Source organism: Rutilus rutilus, assembly GCF_951802725.1.
Source record: "Rutilus rutilus genome assembly, chromosome: 4".
NCBI lineage: Eukaryota > Metazoa > Chordata > Actinopteri > Cypriniformes > Leuciscidae > Rutilus > Rutilus rutilus.
In genome coordinates this window covers 6,244,027-6,263,439 of record NC_140212.1, presented here as the reverse complement: position 1 = coordinate 6,263,439, position 19,413 = coordinate 6,244,027, and the positions used below count along the sequence as shown (strand labels likewise).

The following is a 19,413-nucleotide window of genomic DNA, read 5'->3' as shown; positions in this document are numbered from 1 at the left end:
CCGTCCTGGAGATCTGCCTTCCTGCAAAGTTTAGATGCAGCTCTAATCCACCTAAACCAGACGATCATGGCCTTCAGACTGAACCTGTAGATTACAGGCAGGTGTGCTGGATCAGGAGCTGGAAGGTGGATCTCCTGGAGCAGGATTGAGGACACTGGTATAATGGATGACTGCTGCCACCACTGACTAGTAGATGAACTGCAGCATAACAGGCCACAAACATCTATGATCAGTAACTTTGCCTTTTCGGGGCTAAAACCGCACAGCGTGTACCGTGTTCTCAGAAAACAGGGTCCGCTCTCGTTCTTCTTGTAAGCATCCATGATGATACCCTACAATATTTATCTGTCAGAAGGTAAAAGGAATCTGATTCCACAAAGTTAATTATATTTGGGTTTTTCAAAATTAAAGGAGAACTCCGGTCAATTTTAACATTGAGCTCATTTTTTTTGTACATTTGGAGTGCTGTCAGTACAGAGAACAACGACAAAAATCGGTGTTGCCTACACCGTGTTATCCTCTTTTTAAAATTTGCACCCTGTTGACTTCAATGGGGCAAGTTTTAAACCTGCTTTTAGCCTCTTAACATCCTTGATGTGTCATTACAAGTGCACAGGTCATGTGAGTGATTCCTTCTGAGTGAACGCGGGTGAATCTGACTGCAGTAGATGTGAAAGATATTAATAAAAAATGATGTTTATTCAGCCAGCGCACATACCTGTATTTACATCCTGTTTTCGGTCGAAGTCCACAGTAGTCGATTGTCGAGTTCACGCGCATAGGTTTAGTACCTATGATCACGCGCGTGAACTCGACAATCGACTACTGTGGACTTCGACCGAAAACAGGATGTAAATACAGACGTGCGCTGGCTCAATAAATGCCATCTACTGCAGTCAGATTCACCCGCGTTCACTCCAAAGGAATCACTCACATGACCTGTGCACTTGTAATGACACATCAAGGATGTTAAAGCAGCACTCAGTAGCTTCGGGATTTCTTCGCTGTATTCTCGCTTTTTGCTCGCAGGTTTCTCTCAAGAGCTCCCCCCACAGCTTCGGAATAGATATTTGACAACACTGTTGTAAAAACTCTTTGGTGATTCTCAGACACCAGAGGCTAGTAGATCAACGACATCAAAGCAGATGGGACATTCTTTAAAACGTCTTCTTCCTTCGGGTTCGGACAGCGTGAGGGAGCGCAATAATGACAGTATTTGAGCAGATTTCTTTTGGCCGTAAAGCAATTGTTTACATCGCGAGACCTGATATCACGCGATACTTCCTGCCGCGGCGGCCGGCGGCCCGCCGGCTCAAAGTTGCAAGTGCGAATTTTCCGCTCACGGGCACCAGGGGGGTGCGAAACGACCACCATTCAACCCGAAATAAGTATTATAACCATTCCAATGACTCCGAAGCTGTTCAGTTAAGGTAAAAAAGTTACTTAGTTCACCTTTAAGAGGCTAAAAGCAGGTTTAAAACTTGCCCCATTGAAGTCAACAGGGTGCAAATTTTAAAAAGCGGATAACACGGTGTAGGAAACACCGATTTTTGTCGTTGTTCTCTGTACTGACAGCACTCCAAATGTACAAAAAAATGAGCTCAATGTTAAAATTGACCAGAGTTCTCCTTTAATGTGCACTTCAAAACACCCATAAAGCAGAACCCTGGTGCTTCATTTATGTTGTTCTCTGTGTATTTAATCAAACCCACTAATAGTGATTATCTTTTTCTTTGTAATAAAATGAGGTTGTATTGATGGTAAGGTGTTCTTTGCTGCCATAGTGATACAAATCATGTCCAACATGACAGCATAGTGTGAACCCCTGATGTAATGTGCAGATTCTCTACATGCTTGAATAGCTGGTTTTCGAAATCTGATATATATATAGATAGATAGATATATAAAGGTAGTGTCACTATCTTTATATAAATAAAAACATTTTGACCCCCAAAATTTGCTTCACTTTCTTTATGACTTTGGTGTGAAATATGACCTGGATATTTCTTTGAGAGATTCATATATACAGTTTATATTTATGACAGTCTTGCTAAAGTTAAAATTTTGACAGGAATCGGATACTTACATCAGTCTTCATCACCTTGTTTTTTTTTCCCTCCATCAGAAATAAAGAAATGTTTAAATCAAATAATTTCCACTTTTCTTTTTTTATTTCAACACACGTAAAAAAGGATATGCACTCAGTCTATTTTCTTCAAGATTAAAAATGGCAAATAATATAGCTGATTTTCGATGCCTGCAGATTTCCTAGGGTAAGAGATGGGGAGTTTCGTCTAAATGTGGATGTTTCTGTCCTTGTTTTGGGAGGCATCAGTGCACCACAGAGTTCAGCGGTTCTGCTCTTATGTTTCCAAGATCCAGCGCAGAATCTGTTTCTTCATCGATTTCACCAATTACAGCCCTTAAACAAATAAACATACAAGTCTGTTACTTTTATGGCTTCAAAAATCCAATGAAGTCTTGCACTATGTAAACAAGAATGAGAAATACTAGGAGCATAATACTTACACATTATCCCCTCTGACAATATACAGTCCCAGAACCACCTGCTCCACTCCCTGGGAAGAGCTGAACACCCGCTCGTGGCTTTCATCCAGGATGAGGTTGATTGTCTGATCGAAACCCTTTAGCGTCCCCTAAGATCAAGACAATAAATGTCATAAGCAGGCTCCTTTATTAATGCACACAGACAATGATTATTGAGAAAAACTCACCACAATCATCCTGCCATCTGATGTGACGATGGCAACCGTCCCTTGAAATATGTGAGTTCAGGCTTATAAAGACAGCAGTGAAGCTACACATCACATATCTCTAACACACACACACACACACTACTACTACTTAGGCAGTTCACATTTAAATATTAAATTAACGTATATAATGTAGTACACAGAACGAACAGAGTCAAATAGCATATTATGCATGCTTAAATAGCATATTTCTATTAATTAAACATATCATCAGACATATTACATGCATGCTAGTATATTGTACAAACACATAACCAGACACAATTTATCCATGCATTATGCATATACACTGTAATACAGTACTGTTATGTAGTAAATGCACACTAAAACGCGATGATGGCTTCATTACATGCTAAATCGCTTGCTCGCGCGCCACATCTCGCGTCCATTGAAACATAAACATTGTCATTAAAACAACAAAATGCCCACATTCATTGAGCTACAACACTGTCGATGAGCTTATCATGAAATGCTTCAAAGGATACGGTTAATGTAACTCTCGAGAGCGGTAGACATCTCTGTTGGTGCGTGTTTAGATCCACCTGGGCTCGAGCAAAACTACAACGAAACACATTCGTTCAGCTGCGACCTGAGCCGGAAATGAAAACGGAGAGACTTGAGTAGCCGATGACCTATCAAGCTCAGCTACAGGCAGTACTAGTCGAGTAGGAGCAATAGAACATCTGTTCATTTATGTAGTCCAGCAGATGGCGCAGGCTATAGGTTTCTTCAAGTAGGGTCTACAACTTTTGAGATTAGAATCGGTTCTTGTTGAAAAGGCGAATTGTTGAAAATGTCACAGTGGGGGCCGATGGAAGTACTGATGATGATGATGATGTTGACGATGGCATTAACAACACAAAAGTGTTGCAGACGCTACTTTGATTCCTATTAAATGATTATCATACTAATGCTATTTACTTGGAATTCCAAGGTAGTTCAAATATTATTTTATTATAATCAGGATACAAGTCCAAACTAGTTAGCCTACCCTATATATCCAAAATAGTCATGACAATGGTTCCATGTCCAAAAGCCACAGTTAGCTACCTTTCAAGCTACCTTCTTCTTGCTACCTTTTTACAAAAAACTAAATAAACCATTGCACAATATAGCAAAAGGAAATAAGATAATTGTTTCACATTCTGAACACTGTCAAACCCCCTCATTAAAACACTAACACTGGGAACATGCGGGTGCAAAAGCACAACACAAGTGATTGTTAAAGTTAATCATTTATGTTGTTATGAGGAAGTGAACTTTAAGCCTGAGATGCATTTACAAGGATCTCCAGGAAACCATTATGTTCCCAGATGGTATGAAATACACATAGACTACTTGAACGGTGAGCCACAGAAGAAAAATGGATGTATAATGTAAAAACGTCAGACAGTTTAGACTTTTACCATTCCAAATCGGACAAATAACAAGGAAAACTGGTTTAGCAATACAGGTAATTCAAACCTTTGAAAGTGAATTCCTGTGGCACTTAAGCAATGGACAGGTAGTTTTGATGTGTTAATCAGTATTTTGTTTTTAATTTCTTTGTGAACGCTATTCTTCAAGGAATATAGTCTTTTTGTAACTTATATTTGTGTTGTCTGTTTCCGTACAACCTCTTAGGTTTCATGTGAAGCTGTAACGGTTTGTTCAGGCAACATGAAAGCAGACGACAAACTTAAGATCCTGAAATTCTTTCTAATGCTTGTCAATTCCTTCTTTGTGGTAAGATTAAATATATGAACCATAGATCTGTATGTTATTGGAAAGGATGTTTTGAGACATTTTATGTTTATTAGTTACAAAGAGCTTCCTGGACAGCAATCAGATATATGAATCATACAGTGGACATTGACATTCAGCCCATAATGTGATGTGCTCGTTTTCTGCCAGCAGTATATAAAGACATAGACTCAAATAAAACATCTAAATTCATGCATGACATGTACAAACAAGTAACAAATTCAATAATCTTGACAGATTCTTGGCATCAGCATTTTTGCGTGTTCTGCTTGGATTTTGTTTGACAAAGACAGCTTTGTAAGTGTTCTCAGCTCCGGTAAGTTTTTTTTGTTTGTGATAGTCTATCATTATGTTTCAACTCAAAATACGAGTTATCTTAACAATACATGTTTGTTGCGATTTGCACCATAGTACCTATAATAATGTTTTAGGGCAAGATGTTGTCTCTCTTTAAAAAAGAGTCTATACCATCCATAGCCAATTTAGAGTGAGCGTTTGTCCTTATATCTGATTTTGTGGTGTTAATGAAGTGAAACGTGTGGTCTCTCTTAGGAGAGGACGTAAAGTTAGTGGCTGGAGGGCTCTTTTTCATCGGACTTGTTGTGGTTATTGTGTCTTTACTGGGTTGTGCTGGTGCCTATTTTGAGAGCAGATGTTTCATCATATTTGTAAGCATGACTGTACATTCATGCACAGTACACAAAGACACTGATAATAACTTTTACGCTGTTTTAAAAGCTTGCTGTTAACATTTTATCTTTTCTGTTTTTTTTTCAGTATCTGTGCTTCTTAATCGTCATCATACTGGGTCAGATTTTCATCACCTTAGTGCTAATAATACAAGGGCAGAAGGCAAGTCTTTGCTTTATTAATACAGTACGGAAAATCACAGATGACTTTAAATTCACTTGTGACATTCGCTAAGAAGTAACTGCTTGATATATAACGATTAAACTGTCCTAATGTATATGTTGAATGTTACCAGATTGGGCAATTATTTAGGGAAAATGTGGACGGCATCATTAGGCAGTATGGAGGAAATGAAACCCATACGTCCTGGAAACTTCTTGACAGTGTGCAGACTGCTGTACGTACATGATTTACACTTTTACTGATCAAGAATGCAACAGTCTTATCTGACAATCAGCTACAGCAAGGTGATTTGATAGAGGTACTTTTTTATTTTTTCTTTGCTGTAGGCAAAATGCTGTGGTAGACTGACCCCAAATGAATGGAGGAATAACACAGTTATTAAATCCCTGGAAGAGGCTGACATCTACCCGTGTTCCTGTTTTAATGGTACTTGCCCTGTAATTCTGGATGGAACACACAGCTTTGGAAAGGGTTCAGATATCTATGAAAAGGTAACAAATGTTGCCTTTTTCCATCATCCCAACCTTTACTTAATCTTTTCCTTTAATTTGCACACTAAAACTGTTTTTTGTTTTGTTTTGTTTTTTGGTGATAGGGCTGTGAGAAGGTTTTTGGGGACTGGCTAGAGATGAATATAACCGTAATATTTGGAATGGAGGTTGGCCTTCTTTTGATTCAGGTAAAGAGCAACATGTAACCAATTAAAATAGTATTCTGGGTTAAGTACAAGTTGACATCTTGGACTTATACAGCTAAAGTAAAATACAATAAAATAAAATAAATAACTTGTATTTTCTCTCTTGTAAGTAACACGCTAAAAAATAAGCATTTTTGACTTATACAGATAAAATAAAACTGTTGTACTTTATATTTCTCCTTGGTAAGTGCATAATGCAATGCACTTTTAGTGATTGAGTTTAAATTAACCTGGAATATTTTTAAACTGCTTTAAACGGAAATTATGGTAGCACTTTACCTTAAGATCACATTAGTTTAATGTTAGTTAATGTATTAAATATCTAGTTCAGTCTTGAAACTCTCTAGACTGAGGGCGCAGGCTGATTGGTCTTTATCATAGACTGTAAACAAATATGGACGTAGTGTCCGTGACGTCACCCGTAGGTTTGGTTTCTGTACACCGTTTTGGAAAACATAAAGTGGGTGTGGCCGACCGTCGCCATCTTGGTAGCGCGTCACTCCCGAATTTATTTATTTTTAAAGTCAGACAGTTAGCTGAGGTAACATGACAGTGACGGCTAACAAACAGCAGACAAATGGCTAATGATGACCACTGCAGCGGCAATCCACCTGTCACTCAAAAGTGGACACCCTTAATTATGCAGAACTTTAAGGCTTAATATAATGTAAACGGATGAGTTATAAAAAAATTCACCCCCCCTCACAGTTGTCATGAAGGGAAAAATAAGCTATATAGACCAAAGCCACTTTTTGCACCAGGCTGTAAATGTGTTTATTTTCTGCTGTAAAGTTGGGTATTTTACCATGGGGGAGATGCAGATTTGACTCACTTCTGCACCCAGCCTCAAGCGGCCAGTCGATGAATTGCTGTTGAATTTACTTCAGTGTTTGCTGTAAGCTAGTCCTGCAGAGCGCTATCAAAGCTCCTCTGAACGCCTCCACCTCCCCCAGCTCCACCTGCCTAGATCTGCTACAGGATTTATGGATGTAATAGATACACAGAGACGATGGTATGAACATGCTAAATATGTGTATATCAATCTGTGTATGTATTAGCAGTAGCAGGGGAGGATTTAGTGATTTAGATGCCCCAGGCAAAATAATGGGGCCATATATATTTACACACATTTACCTGGATAAACTTTGAGGTTTCTTTCTCTGTTGTGATGCTTGCTGCTGCACGACGATATCCCATAGTTGTTTCCAATTTTTCATGTAGGCTACATACAGTGCTATGCGTAAGTTTAGACACCCATGCTAAAGTTGACTGAAAAGAGGAATAAAAAATCATCTTTTGGAAATTGAACTTAATGCCGTAATTAAAAAAATTTGGAAAAATCCAACCTTTAAGGACACCAATTTTCTTTGTGAATGAATAATGTATCGTAAATAAATAAATGTTCTTCCTTAACATAGGGGTGTCCAGACTTATGCACCCTGTATTTTAAGGAAGAACATTTATTTATTAAAATAGCCCCACATCATCACATAGCCTTCACCATACCTAGAGATTGGCATGGTTTTATTTCAGTTAGCCTAATAGCTGGTTTGATTTGCATTGAGAAATTATCTTATGGAAAGTACTCCATGCCAGTCTCTAGGTATGGGGAAGGCTATGTGATGATGTGCGGCTATTTTAATTCCAAAGGCCAAGGGAACTTTATCAGGATGCATAGTATCCTGGATCCATGAAGTAACTGGCCTTTAAAAATAAAAATCTGCCTGCCTCTATGGGAATTTAACATAGGGGTGTCCAGACTTATGCACCATGTATTTTAAGGAAGAACATTTATTTATTTACGATACATTATTCATTCACAAAGAAAATTGGTGTCCATAAAGGTTGGATTTTTCCTAATTTTTTAAATTAAGGCATTAAGTTCAATTTCCAAAAGATGATTTTTTATTCAACTTTAGCATGGGTGTCTAAACTTATGCATAGCACTGTATTATAATGTAATTAAATATAAATCTGAGTTATTGTGGTACATACAAGCTCTACGAAATCTTACATTTTAATGGACAAATTTAATCTAATTGAATCCTCCATATAATGATTTATGTGCTTGGATTATTTCTAATGATTAAACAATAGATCAAAACAAGACATGGTTTGAAGTAAGCTACTGATTTTTGATGTCCATCCATCCATCCGTCTTCCAGGCCACTTATACTATAGAGGATGTGGCAGTGCTGATGATTACTGAGGTAAAGCAGGGTAAATGATATCAGAGTAAAGAGGTTAGAGAAACTTCGTTCCGAGAACTTAATGCGAACATCCTGAGAATGTACAAACGTTCTCCAAACCAACAGGGAACATTCTATTTATGAAAAGAAAACTTTCCTGGCTAACCAACAGAGAACGTTAGTATATCTGTTCTGGGAACCAAACGTTGTTAGCTGGGATGTTAACTTATGTAGTTACAAATAGAACCTTATTGTAAAGTTACCAGTATTTTAATATAAAAATGATTGCACAAATCTAATGCATTTGGATTGCTTTGTCTCATAATGCTCAGATTCTTCAGTTTATCTTTGGCGTCCAAACCTGCAAATGCATCAGGCGCAAGACGAGGGAACTGCATTCCAATAATCTGCTGAACGACATGGAGGACAATCCTGCAGCGGAGCCTGAACACCAGCAGTACAGTCCTCCAGCGGAGCCTGAACACCAGCAGTACAGTCCTCCAGCGGAGCCTGAACACCAGCAGTACAGTCCAGAAAATCACCAGTTTGAAATTCAAACCCCTAACCCTCAAATGGACAGAGGCAACTATCCTCACAGGAAATATGCGGATGAGAATTATGATCAATATAACAATCCTGTATTTTACGAACAGGGCAACAGTCAAATGTACAATACTAGCCCTCATAATTTGCAACACCAACACAGCTATAATGGCAGTTATGATCAGGGGTATATGCATCACCAGAACTACCATCAGAGCTACAATCATGATGATTACTAAAGCCAGATTTCTTCTCTGGAGTAACGTGATCAGATTGGGATGGGCTAATTTGCTGTTTTAAAAATAACATGCTGTACAAAGAGCAAGCTGCGGTCTATGTCTGACCAAAGACACTTAAAACCTTCTCGTAAGACCATTGTTTTGTTTCACTAAGTTCAGGTTTGTGCCTGTTCCCAGGGGTATCGTTTGTCATTTTAAAGACAACCAGCATCGCCTTCTCGAAAAATTCATTCCAGACCTCTCAGGTCAAAACCTTTTTAACGGCAACTCAACATATTTCTGTACACGTCTGTTTTGGGTTCGATGATGGACAATTTACACATTTTTTGAAAGATTTTATCTTAAGCTTCCATTTTATTTGAATGCCACATGACAAGTTTACAGGTATTGGATAACTGTAGAAGTGTAATTATATAAAAATACTGACCTGAAATCATAACCGATACAATATGAGACAATCCACACAATATAACTTGCAAGAATATTATTATTCAATTTTACAACACTGTTATATGGCGAAAATATTAATGAATATATAAAATAAAAAAATTGTTACTCTTTTTAAATAAAGAATAAAAATCGACCTGTATTCTACTTAAACTATACAATTAAAAAATAAACATGTTTTATATTTAACAGCTATATTTACATTATTTTGATTATTACTAATCAATACAGAACAAAAAAACACACAAACTGTATTTAAAATGCACATAAACCATTAGTCATCCTTTGCTTTTCGTGCCACGGAGATTCCTCTGTGACATTCAGATGATTCAAGGGGTTGTTTAGTAAATCATTGCACACTCAGACCTGCTTTATGAGTCAAGACTTGTGTTAATGACATGGGGGCCGTTCAGTGTGTGAATGTATCTGTGTGTGTCGGAAGCTGAGTCGGCGAGTCAAGAGTGGGCTTTGACTGAAGTTTGATGGACGACACTCACTATAGACCATAAAGAGCGGCGTTTCTGTCCGTATGAGAGGGCCCTTTGTTACGGTCGGTCTGCGGCTGATGATAGCCAGGCTGACATTATCGACCTCGTGCGGTTATGAGTTGGCAGTCATGCTTTATGACAACAGTTGACAGCGCACGCATTGATGGAGACAAAAGAGAAAGTTACATGGAGAGGAGTTTGAGATTTCCACTGCCAGTACCTGATTCCGCTGTGGAAGAATGACAGAGTGATGCACAATGAGTCAACGGGGGATTTTCAGGACTATCTGGGATACGCGAAAAAACTCTTCGAAAATAGCATAAAAGGGTTGTTTTAGGTCATATTTTAAAGGAATAGTTTATCTAAAAACAAAAACTCTCATTTATGCACCCTCACAAAATGAGACGTTTTGAAGAATGTTCATGCTGCTCTTATATTGTAACAATGGCTTGTCAAGCTCCAAAAATAAAATAAAAAAGCACCAAAAAAACATACTAAATGTAGTCCACATCACAATATTCTAGAGCCAAATGGCAGCTTCGTGCACAATAAACCGAAATTTAAAGGGGCTAAATCTAATAATGTATTAATCGCTTATTTATTGCCAATGTTTGAACAGCTTGTAACAGCTTGAAACTTCACCGAATTCCTAGGTTGTCTATGAAAGCCTGTAGACTGATTTTTATGTGAAGAACTCTGTATGCTTTTGCCCGGAAACTCAAAAGGATGGCGTTTATGCGCGCTCCCGAGAGCCTCTCTTCCGGTCGTTGACACATGAAACAAATGCTTATACAATGTTCAGGATAAGGCCGAAAGAGCCATTCTTTCACAACAGTGTAATTTTAATTTTAATACATCCACATCGCTATGATCAGATGCTTTCTTAACTGCCGCTTTCTCCACGCCGTCATTTTTGTTGTGTGTTTGGTTTGTTATTGACAGGAAAGCGAACAGCACATATGTATTTACAAATGTGTGGACAGCGCCTGGATGCTTCCTGCAAAGGTATTTCCAGATTTTTACTTCTAAACTTCAAAGAACTTTGCTGTGAGTATATCATGGCCTTGAATCACGTTGAATCATTCAAGCACAAGTTGCTGGCTGCAGTTCACTTAATGCCCACCGGTGTCACTAATAACAAGGGTTTCTGAATTCCACATATGGCCCACTTAAGTCGATATTTACAGAGGTTTTTCGCAATTCTCATTGCACTTCAAAATCCCTTTAGAGAATGTATTTGGACTCTAAAGTCGCATATAATGTATGAATTCAATTGCATTAGATAAAAAATATAAAAACAAGTGGCATCAACAAACCAAGTGAACCCAATTTTTGCACAAATTTCACTTAATTTTACAATGTCTTTTAACTAACTGGTGTTGTATGAAGTCAGTTCACAAAGGTGTCTTAGAACAGGTGTAGTTCACCTTAACAATGAACATATTTATCAGACAGAACCAAACAAACGTCTTTTTGTGAAATGTTAAATTGGTTTGATTGGCTTTAGACCTTTTCTTGAATGGAAATAAGCAGAAGAATGGAAGAAAGTAAGTCATACGATACCATGGTGAGTAAATGATTTTCAATTTTGGATTAACTACCCCTTTTAAAACAAAATAGAATTATATTCTAAATGCTGTTCTAATCGCACAAAAATCGATTCTAATCTACTTAGTAGGCCTTAATCTCATGATATAAATGTTATTTAGCAGCAGTGAGAAGAAAAACGGACACCGGAAGAGAATGAGCGAGAGATTCTATAGCAAGTGAGATTAAATTATGGGACATGAGTCATGTTGATGTTACATCTTTATCGTGTGAGCTCTTTTCTCATGCTCTCTGGGTTTCCCCATATTGTCTCGAAAACAATCAGCTCTTGTTACACTGCCAGAGTGTGTGAGCATGTGTACACGGCAAAACTAGTTAATACAACGCAATCGGACCGATGACCTGGCTCTCAAGAGGGACAGAGACGTTGGATTCTTCCAGCTGGAGTGTGTTTGTGTGAGAGAGACAGAGTTTGGACATGTTATGGCCAAAGTGAATGAAACGAGGGTGCGATGTCTGATACCTCCCTCTACAGAAGAACCGGATCTTGTGAGGATCCAGTGTTCACAGACACGCATCAAGGGCTTCAAGATCCCCTCCATCAGTATCAGCGAATAAATGAGTAGTAAAACCCCAAAAATCTTAGCACTGTTGTCCAGGCTCTAAATCAAACGTGTTTCTAGACAAGCCCGTGCTCTGTTCCAGAGACGTTTTCTGGTGCAACATTAAGCACCGTCCTCATGCAATGGGGCGCTGGCACAAAAAAGCCATTTATCCTCTGCACAGAGGCCTGCAGGATCTGTAGCGTTCCTCAAAACCAACGAGCTGCCGCGGGCATTGCAGCCGACCAGCCAACGAGCCCATCAAAGAGATACACTTCCTGCCGGATGAAATCATAACATCTGTTTTTAGGATGGCATCCCGGATTCTCAATGATCGGTTAATGCATCCGACACAAGTTGCGATTTGTCTCTTCAGCCTATTGTTTTTTTGTGGTGAGCAGGTACGGCTTGATGAGTAAATCTAGAAACATCTGATGCACCCCTCCTGCCGCCGCAATATCCCCTTCATTGTCCGCTTCATAAATCCGGTGATTTCGACCGCAAAAATACAGCTGTTTCCGTTGGTTTCCCTCATGCATTTTTGATTAAACCTCTGTGTCTGCACACCCTAAAGAATCCAGCCACGCCCTGTGAGGATGCCATATGGTGATGGAAAATAGGCTTTGTTAGGTCTTGTTTACTATAACTGGTAAAAAGGCAAAGACTTGTTGCAACTAACAGACTGCTACCTGTCCTGTTGACTGCTGGAGCTGGAACCAGAATCCCTTCGCGCAGCTCCGCTCTGGGGCTCGGTTCTGCTTTCTTCAGCTCCGTCGTGGGGCTCAGGCAAACTGAGAGCAACTTCATTCATTCTTTGTGCACAACAGCCTCCTCTTCTGAATACCTGCAGATTGAGAAAACTGTGTATTTTCTCTCATAATTGACCTTAGTGAGACATGCAAAACACGGGTGTTCTCGAAGCAAGTCAATGCAAAAATGCCAAAAATGTAATTGATCGCCTTCAGGGCTTCCTCACTACTGTGACGCAGGGAAAAGCTACTTCTGCTGGTAAACATGGTTATATATTGTGTAATGAGGGTACTAACTTACCATACTGACAGAGAGAACAAGAAGCGCCATGCAGGGGATGATAAGCACCGCCAGGAGCCCGTGAATCGCTCCGTTCATACCGTTCTTCTGTCTGCTTTGGCCTGCCAGAACATAAAAGCAAATTCCCTTTTTAGTTCTTACGTGTACACTACACTATATAGCAAGAAGTATGTGGACATCTGAACACTACACCCATTTGTGTTTTAAGTTGAGCATTTAATTTCAAAAGCATTGGCATTAATAAGGAGCTTATCCTCCCAAGCGTCTTCCATTCTTCTGAAAAGGCTTTCTATACGTTGGGACATTTGCTTCCATTCAAACGCAAGAGCATCAGTGAGCCAGTGTTAATCTCCTCAATGAAATTACTGATGTAAATGGTAGTTAAACTTGTATTATATGTTCAAATTTTAGGGTTCGATCTTTATGTTGCGGTTTAAATGGACCCTAATTGGATTCAGGTAAAAATGTATGGTGTCAAAAGTATTCACATTCATTACTCAGGTAGAAGTATAGATACTAGGGTTTAAAAAGACTTCTGTAGAAGTTGAAGTATCAACTCAAGCTTTTTACTCAAGTAAAAGTATAAAAGTACTTGTTTCAAAACTACTTAAAGTATAAAAGTAAAAGTAATGTAAGGAAAAAAAATGCAATTAATGCTCTCTCTCTCTCTCTCTCTCTCTTTTGTTTTGGCGCTTTGCACAACCAAATGTGACTACAGCCTCTCACAAGTTACAAAGAAAACACAACGCCAATCAGTTTAGCGATGTGTATTCAGGAGGCGGGACTCAGATCTAAACCGTTTGTGTAATTGGCCAATTTTTTTTTTAACGACGACAAGCCGCAATTAAATAGGAGTAACGAGGCTATTTTTAAAATGTAAGGAGTAGAAAGTACAGATAATTGCGTGAAAATGTAAGGAGTAGAAGTAAAAAAGTCGTCTGAAAAATAATTACTCCAGTAAAGTATAGATACCCCAAATTTCTACTTAAGTAAGGTAACGAAGTATTTGTACTTCGTTACTTGACACCTCTGAAAAACAGTAAATCTTTAATATTAATACTTCTCACATATTACAACAAAAACAAATTATTTTTAAACCGGTATTTACCAACAATTTTTTTAACGACGACAAGCCGCAATTAAATAGGAGTAACGAGGCTATTTTTAAAATGTAAGGAGTAGAAAGTACAGATAATTGCGTGAAAATGTAAGGAGTAGAAGTAAAAAAGTCGTCTGAAAAATAATTACTCCAGTAAAGTATAGATACCCCAAATTTCTACTTAAGTAAGGTAACGAAGTATTTGTACTTCGTTACTTGACACCTCTGAAAAACAGTAAATCTTTAATATTAATACTTCTCACATATTACAACAAAAACAAATTATTTTTAAACCGGTATTTACCAACAATTTTTTTAACGACGACAAGCCGCAATTAAATAGGAGTAACGAGGCTATTTTTAAAATGTAAGGAGTAGAAAGTACAGATAATTGCGTGAAAATGTAAGGAGTAGAAGTAAAAAAGTCGTCTGAAAAATAATTACTCCAGTAAAGTATAGATACCCCAAATTTCTACTTAAGTAAGGTAACGAAGTATTTGTACTTCGTTACTTGACACCTCTGAAAAACAGTAAATCTTTAATATTAATACTTCTCACATATTACAACAAAAACAAATTATTTTTAAACCGGTATTTACCAACAATTTTTTTAACGACGACAAGCCGCAATTAAATAGGAGTAACGAGGCTATTTTTAAAATGTAAGGAGTAGAAAGTACAGATAATTGCGTGAAAATGTAAGGAGTAGAAGTAAAAAAGTCGTCTGAAAAATAATTACTCCAGTAAAGTATAGATACCCCAAATTTCTACTTAAGTAAGGTAACGAAGTATTTGTACTTCGTTACTTGACACCTCTGAAAAACAGTAAATCTTTAATATTAATACTTCTCACATATTACAACAAAAACAAATTATTTTTAAACCGGTATTTACCAACAATTTTTTTAACCATTTTTGAAATGCGAATATTATAACCAGTTTTGTATCTTTTTTAATGAAAATTTTAAAATGTATAATTTTTTTTATTTTTTTTATAAATGGTTTTGTTGTATTTTTGTGTGGTTTCCTGGAGCTCAAAAAGAAAAGCATGGCGATAGCAACGCCAAAATCATGCATTCTAAATACTTGAACTGATAAAAATGTACGCCTTCAACGCAGTGTACATTTCTTAGGGATAAAAGTGTCTGCCAAATGCATAAATGTAGCCTAATTTGAAATACTCTCAGAGGGTAGTTGAGAAACTGACATGAAAATGGTATACATTTTTTTCATTTTATTTTGGGTGTGTGCAGATACGGTTAACCATGAAATTGCCCATGAACATCAGAATCGTCAGAAATTTTTTACACACATTCCACAACACCTCAGGGTGTCAGGTGTTCATTTTTTCAGCCAAACTCCTTTGACACAAAATATTTAAAGTAGCCCCTGAGATCTTAAGTTAATATTTAAATAATTGAATAACACATTCACATGTTCACAGTTCTCAGTTGATGGTCACATGACATGAGGTAAACAAATAAAAGAATGAAATTTTGTTATAAATGCTTTCATTTTAAAATTTTATATTTCTATGATTTTTTTTTATGAAATCACAAGAGTTTAAGAAACTGGATTTATCCATTTAATCAGTGATTATTGCTAAAATGAAACGCATCTTGTATATGAGATTAACCGTATATAAAAGTTATGTGCTAATCAGAATTCATGTTGTGAATACGGTCTTTCCACAACAATGCACTAAAACACAGACAATGAATTAAAAAAAAAGCATAAATAATTCATAATACTGTATTACAATATTTCAGGAGCTCACAACAAGGACAGAATTCATATTGTATTAAAATGTTTTAATATTTAATTTAGCACTTTCTGTCAACTAAAACTCAACATTATATTGAGGATACTTAACGGATATATTTTTCACATTTACATTTTTAAAGAACAAGACAAATGTCTAAGTTAAAAACAGGCCTGGGCTTTGTAGAGGCCTGTCAAGTTCCGCCACACCAGACTCAGTAAATATCTTTATGAAGCTCAAGGACATTCTCATACGGGACCCTCCGAAAAACACAATTTCGCACAATTCTCGAGAATGCCACTGCATGCTTGGTTAACGCTACCCTCCTGCTTTACAAACAGCAAGACTACTGATTCACCTGCTCAAATTTTGCATGCATGTACTAAAGTTTGAGCAATCTCATGAATGAATCTGCCTCCTTGGAACCCTGAAAAACATCAGCAGTTTTCCACAGAATCTGAAATTTTACATATCCGCTGCTTTATCATCTTTGCATCCATTCTGCAGATAGTTCCCCTCCAAAAACCTCAGATTCCATCTACGCCTGCTCATGCATCATATACGTAACAAAACAATATTCTGTGCATTCACCTGGTGTGAAAGGAGGGTCTGCGGGGGTCTGGCAGGGGGGAGGTGTGCAGTGACGAAACTCGCCCAGAGTGGACCCGGCCACTGCAAGAACCTCTTTAACATGGTTGAAGTAACGTCTAGTTGGCCACTTTACCCTTTTGTAGTGACATTCGAATGTTTGCATCGTCACCTCCTAGTGAAGACAAACAAACCAGAGTGAGCCGACAGTCATGACAACGTTTCAAAGAACACCAATGTAAATTAGAGAGAATTACCAGTTCCTCTCCCTCCAGAGTGAAACGGAAACCCTGCAGCATTGTTATAAAAATAGTGATGTTGGCTTTATTGGTGGACAGGTTGCCAAACTTGAGGGCCAATGTTCTTAAACTGCTTTCAACTTTATACAGGTTTACATATAGCCAGCAAGCTCCACCCTTAAATATCAGAAAAGAAAAATGTTTAGGCATCACAAACCACAACAACTCTGTCCCCACGTGAAACATAATGTTTTATCTGCTGATGGCCTCAAAATGTATTTGGACACTTGCACGAAATATTAAAGTTCCAAACCAAGGGCTATTAAGTTAAAAGAAACATGCATGATTGTATTTTCAAGACATTTCCAGGTAAAAAGTTTGTTTGGTTTACATGATGAAACAGAGCAATAAATTGTTTTTTTTTTTTTATGAATAGGAAAGCTTTGCATCATTTGTTTGCCATGTGGTGTGATATTTAATCCTCTAATGCAATTAAATTCATACATTAAGCCCAGCTCAATTGTCCAAATATGATTTTGGGCCACTGTAGATGCAGCCGTATTATCAAATATTATCATGCATCACACTAACCACATCCTTGGTGATGAAGTCGATAGGTATTCTGTAGTCACTGGGAATGTTCTCACTCTGATGGGTTGAAAAACAAAAATTGGTTGGCTGTATAAAATGTACCATTTAAAAAAAAAGAAGAAGAAGAAGAAGAAGAAGAAAAAAAGTCCTGACTAGTGTAGAAAAATTGTACAAATGTCATTGATTTCCCTGCTGGAAAAGCAGCCTAAGATGGTTTGTTGATCTAAGTCTCCAAGCAGGCTAAGCTGGTCTTCTACTGGTCCTTCAGCGTGACCAGACGAGAAATCCCTCTAAAACCAGTCTGAGTGACCAGTAAACCAACCAGCCTGAATAAAAACTCTGTTGCAGATCTTACCAATGTTTCCAACGTGGCCACATCATCAGTTAAAGGGCTTCCAAAAACACCTGAGCACGTCACAAGCCCAGAAAAAAGCAACACTAATACACAAATGCTTTCTCCGATCTGTAAGGAAAAAGTCTCAATGTGGTTACAGTGTTAGAGACAGTAAATAACGCCTCTCCAGTCTGAACATGATCACGTGCCGTGTTTTTAATCATTATAATTTTACAAGACAACCCCAATAAGTAATGAAAAGTAATCAACGATTGAATAGAAAGTGAGGTGGGTGCGCGTGCGCGTCCCCAAAAGTGCGTGTACTCACCTTAATCTCCCTCATGTGGAACATGGGATTATTAAAAATAAATCAGCCGTACGTCTCCTTACTTTCTTCGCTTTCCCTTACAGCGGAATGCAGGCATGTTTCCGCCTGCTCATCTGAATGCAGATAATCACAGGACGGGATGGGGATCAGTGGTTGTGGCGTGTCTTTCTCCTACGGTCCCGATGGAGAGCATGGCGTGCTGAGCGCGCGACGCCTGTGCGTAATTTCGCCCTGAAGCGCTTCTGTGAATTGAATGGGGGCGGATGGACTTGTCCTCTGTGTTTAAGAGGTAGGGCGCTTTGACTCACTTTTATGTGTAAAATAGAGAAAACTATTCAAAGGAGGTTCTTCTGTGACTCATCCTTAATCACAAGTGACATTTGAGTTTGGTGTGTGCCCTTCTTTAAAAAAGAAAAAAGCAGCTTAAACCATCCTAAGAAGGTTTGCTGGGCTTTGCTGATTTGAGCTGGCCTCCCAACTGCTCCAAAGCTAAAACCAACTACACCAAATAATAAGAACCTCAATGCCTTTACAACCAACCTAACAAGCTGAGAAGTGGCCAAAAACTCCAAAAACTCAACGTGACCAGATGAAAAGTGCTTCAAACTCTTAAAACTAACCTGAACAGCCTGAAAACCAGACAACAGAGGACTAACCAACTGAAAAGTTCCCAAAATCCCCTTTGAAATCAAGCTGACAAGCTGAAAGTACCCGAAACCCTGACCAGGTTAGCAGGGCAGCTCAGGCTATAAAGATAAGACGTTCACACATTATATTTGGCTAAACTAAAATGGTTTTCTGGTGTTTCCGCCAGATCACTTGGTTCCAGCAAGGTCATTCTGCAAGCCTCTTGTCTCTTAAAAGAGCTTAAACCAGCTAATACCGGTTTAAGATGTTCTCTTTTTTTTTTTTTAACACGGTAATAACAGTATGCAATTACAAGATGATGAGCAAAATGATTGCACCATTACATGTAATCAAGTCACCTTCATTTATATAGCGCTTTTAACAATATAGATGATTTCAAAGCAGCTTTACAGTAATAATAGGAAATAAAAGTAACAGAGATTGTTTGGCTTTACAGCAGCTCTAGAATAAAGTTATTGTCCAGCTAAAGTTAGTCCATTGTCCATACTCAAACATTTTTAACCCTAATCCATCATTATTATTAAATAATGACCAGTGTAAACAAAGAAATACACTGTAATATTGTAATATGAACCCTAAAATGTGCTTTATAATAAACACACATTTTATATATATATATGTGTGTGTTTGT

The 19,413-nt window shown here is 37.9% G+C and overlaps 3 protein-coding genes across 4 annotated transcripts; 1 reads left to right on the top strand and 2 right to left on the bottom strand.

Annotated features, from left to right (window-relative positions):
* Positions 1-2,149: 2,149 nt before the first annotated feature.
* On the bottom strand, positions 2,150-3,400 carry lsm8 (LSM8 homolog, U6 small nuclear RNA associated). Its single transcript, XM_084408286.1, has 4 exons — positions 3,260-3,400; positions 2,736-2,776; positions 2,530-2,657; positions 2,150-2,422 (listed from the first exon to the last, which is right to left on the bottom strand). The coding sequence occupies exons 1-4, from the start codon at positions 3,288-3,290 to the stop codon at positions 2,332-2,334; spliced, it is 291 nt and encodes a 96-aa protein (XP_084264412.1). The 5' UTR covers positions 3,291-3,400; the 3' UTR covers positions 2,150-2,331.
* A 614-nt stretch (positions 3,401-4,014) lies between these two features.
* On the top strand, positions 4,015-9,499 carry LOC311289511 (CD82 antigen). 2 transcript variants are annotated; one of them, XM_084407584.1, is made up of 9 exons: positions 4,015-4,227; positions 4,398-4,499; positions 4,755-4,833; positions 5,070-5,185; positions 5,295-5,369; positions 5,503-5,604; positions 5,717-5,881; positions 5,986-6,069; positions 8,609-9,499. In XM_084407584.1, exons 2-9 carry the CDS (start codon positions 4,434-4,436, stop codon positions 9,056-9,058), a joined length of 1,137 nt encoding a protein of 378 aa, XP_084263710.1. In that variant the 5' UTR covers positions 4,015-4,227; positions 4,398-4,433; the 3' UTR covers positions 9,059-9,499. The 2 variants fall into 2 exon arrangements, with proteins under 2 accessions (XP_084263710.1, XP_084263711.1); XM_084407585.1 differs by having other exon boundaries at positions 4,065-4,119.
* A 2,286-nt stretch (positions 9,500-11,785) lies between these two features.
* On the bottom strand, positions 11,786-18,393 carry kitlgb (kit ligand b). The gene is made up of 8 exons (XM_084408281.1): positions 18,135-18,393; positions 17,828-17,935; positions 17,473-17,529; positions 16,900-17,058; positions 16,646-16,817; positions 13,194-13,294; positions 12,833-12,987; positions 11,786-12,731 (listed from the first exon to the last, which is right to left on the bottom strand). Exons 1-8 carry the CDS (start codon positions 18,156-18,158, stop codon positions 12,689-12,691), a joined length of 819 nt encoding a protein of 272 aa, XP_084264407.1. The 5' UTR covers positions 18,159-18,393; the 3' UTR covers positions 11,786-12,688.
* Between the last annotated feature and the right edge of the window lie 1,020 nt (positions 18,394-19,413).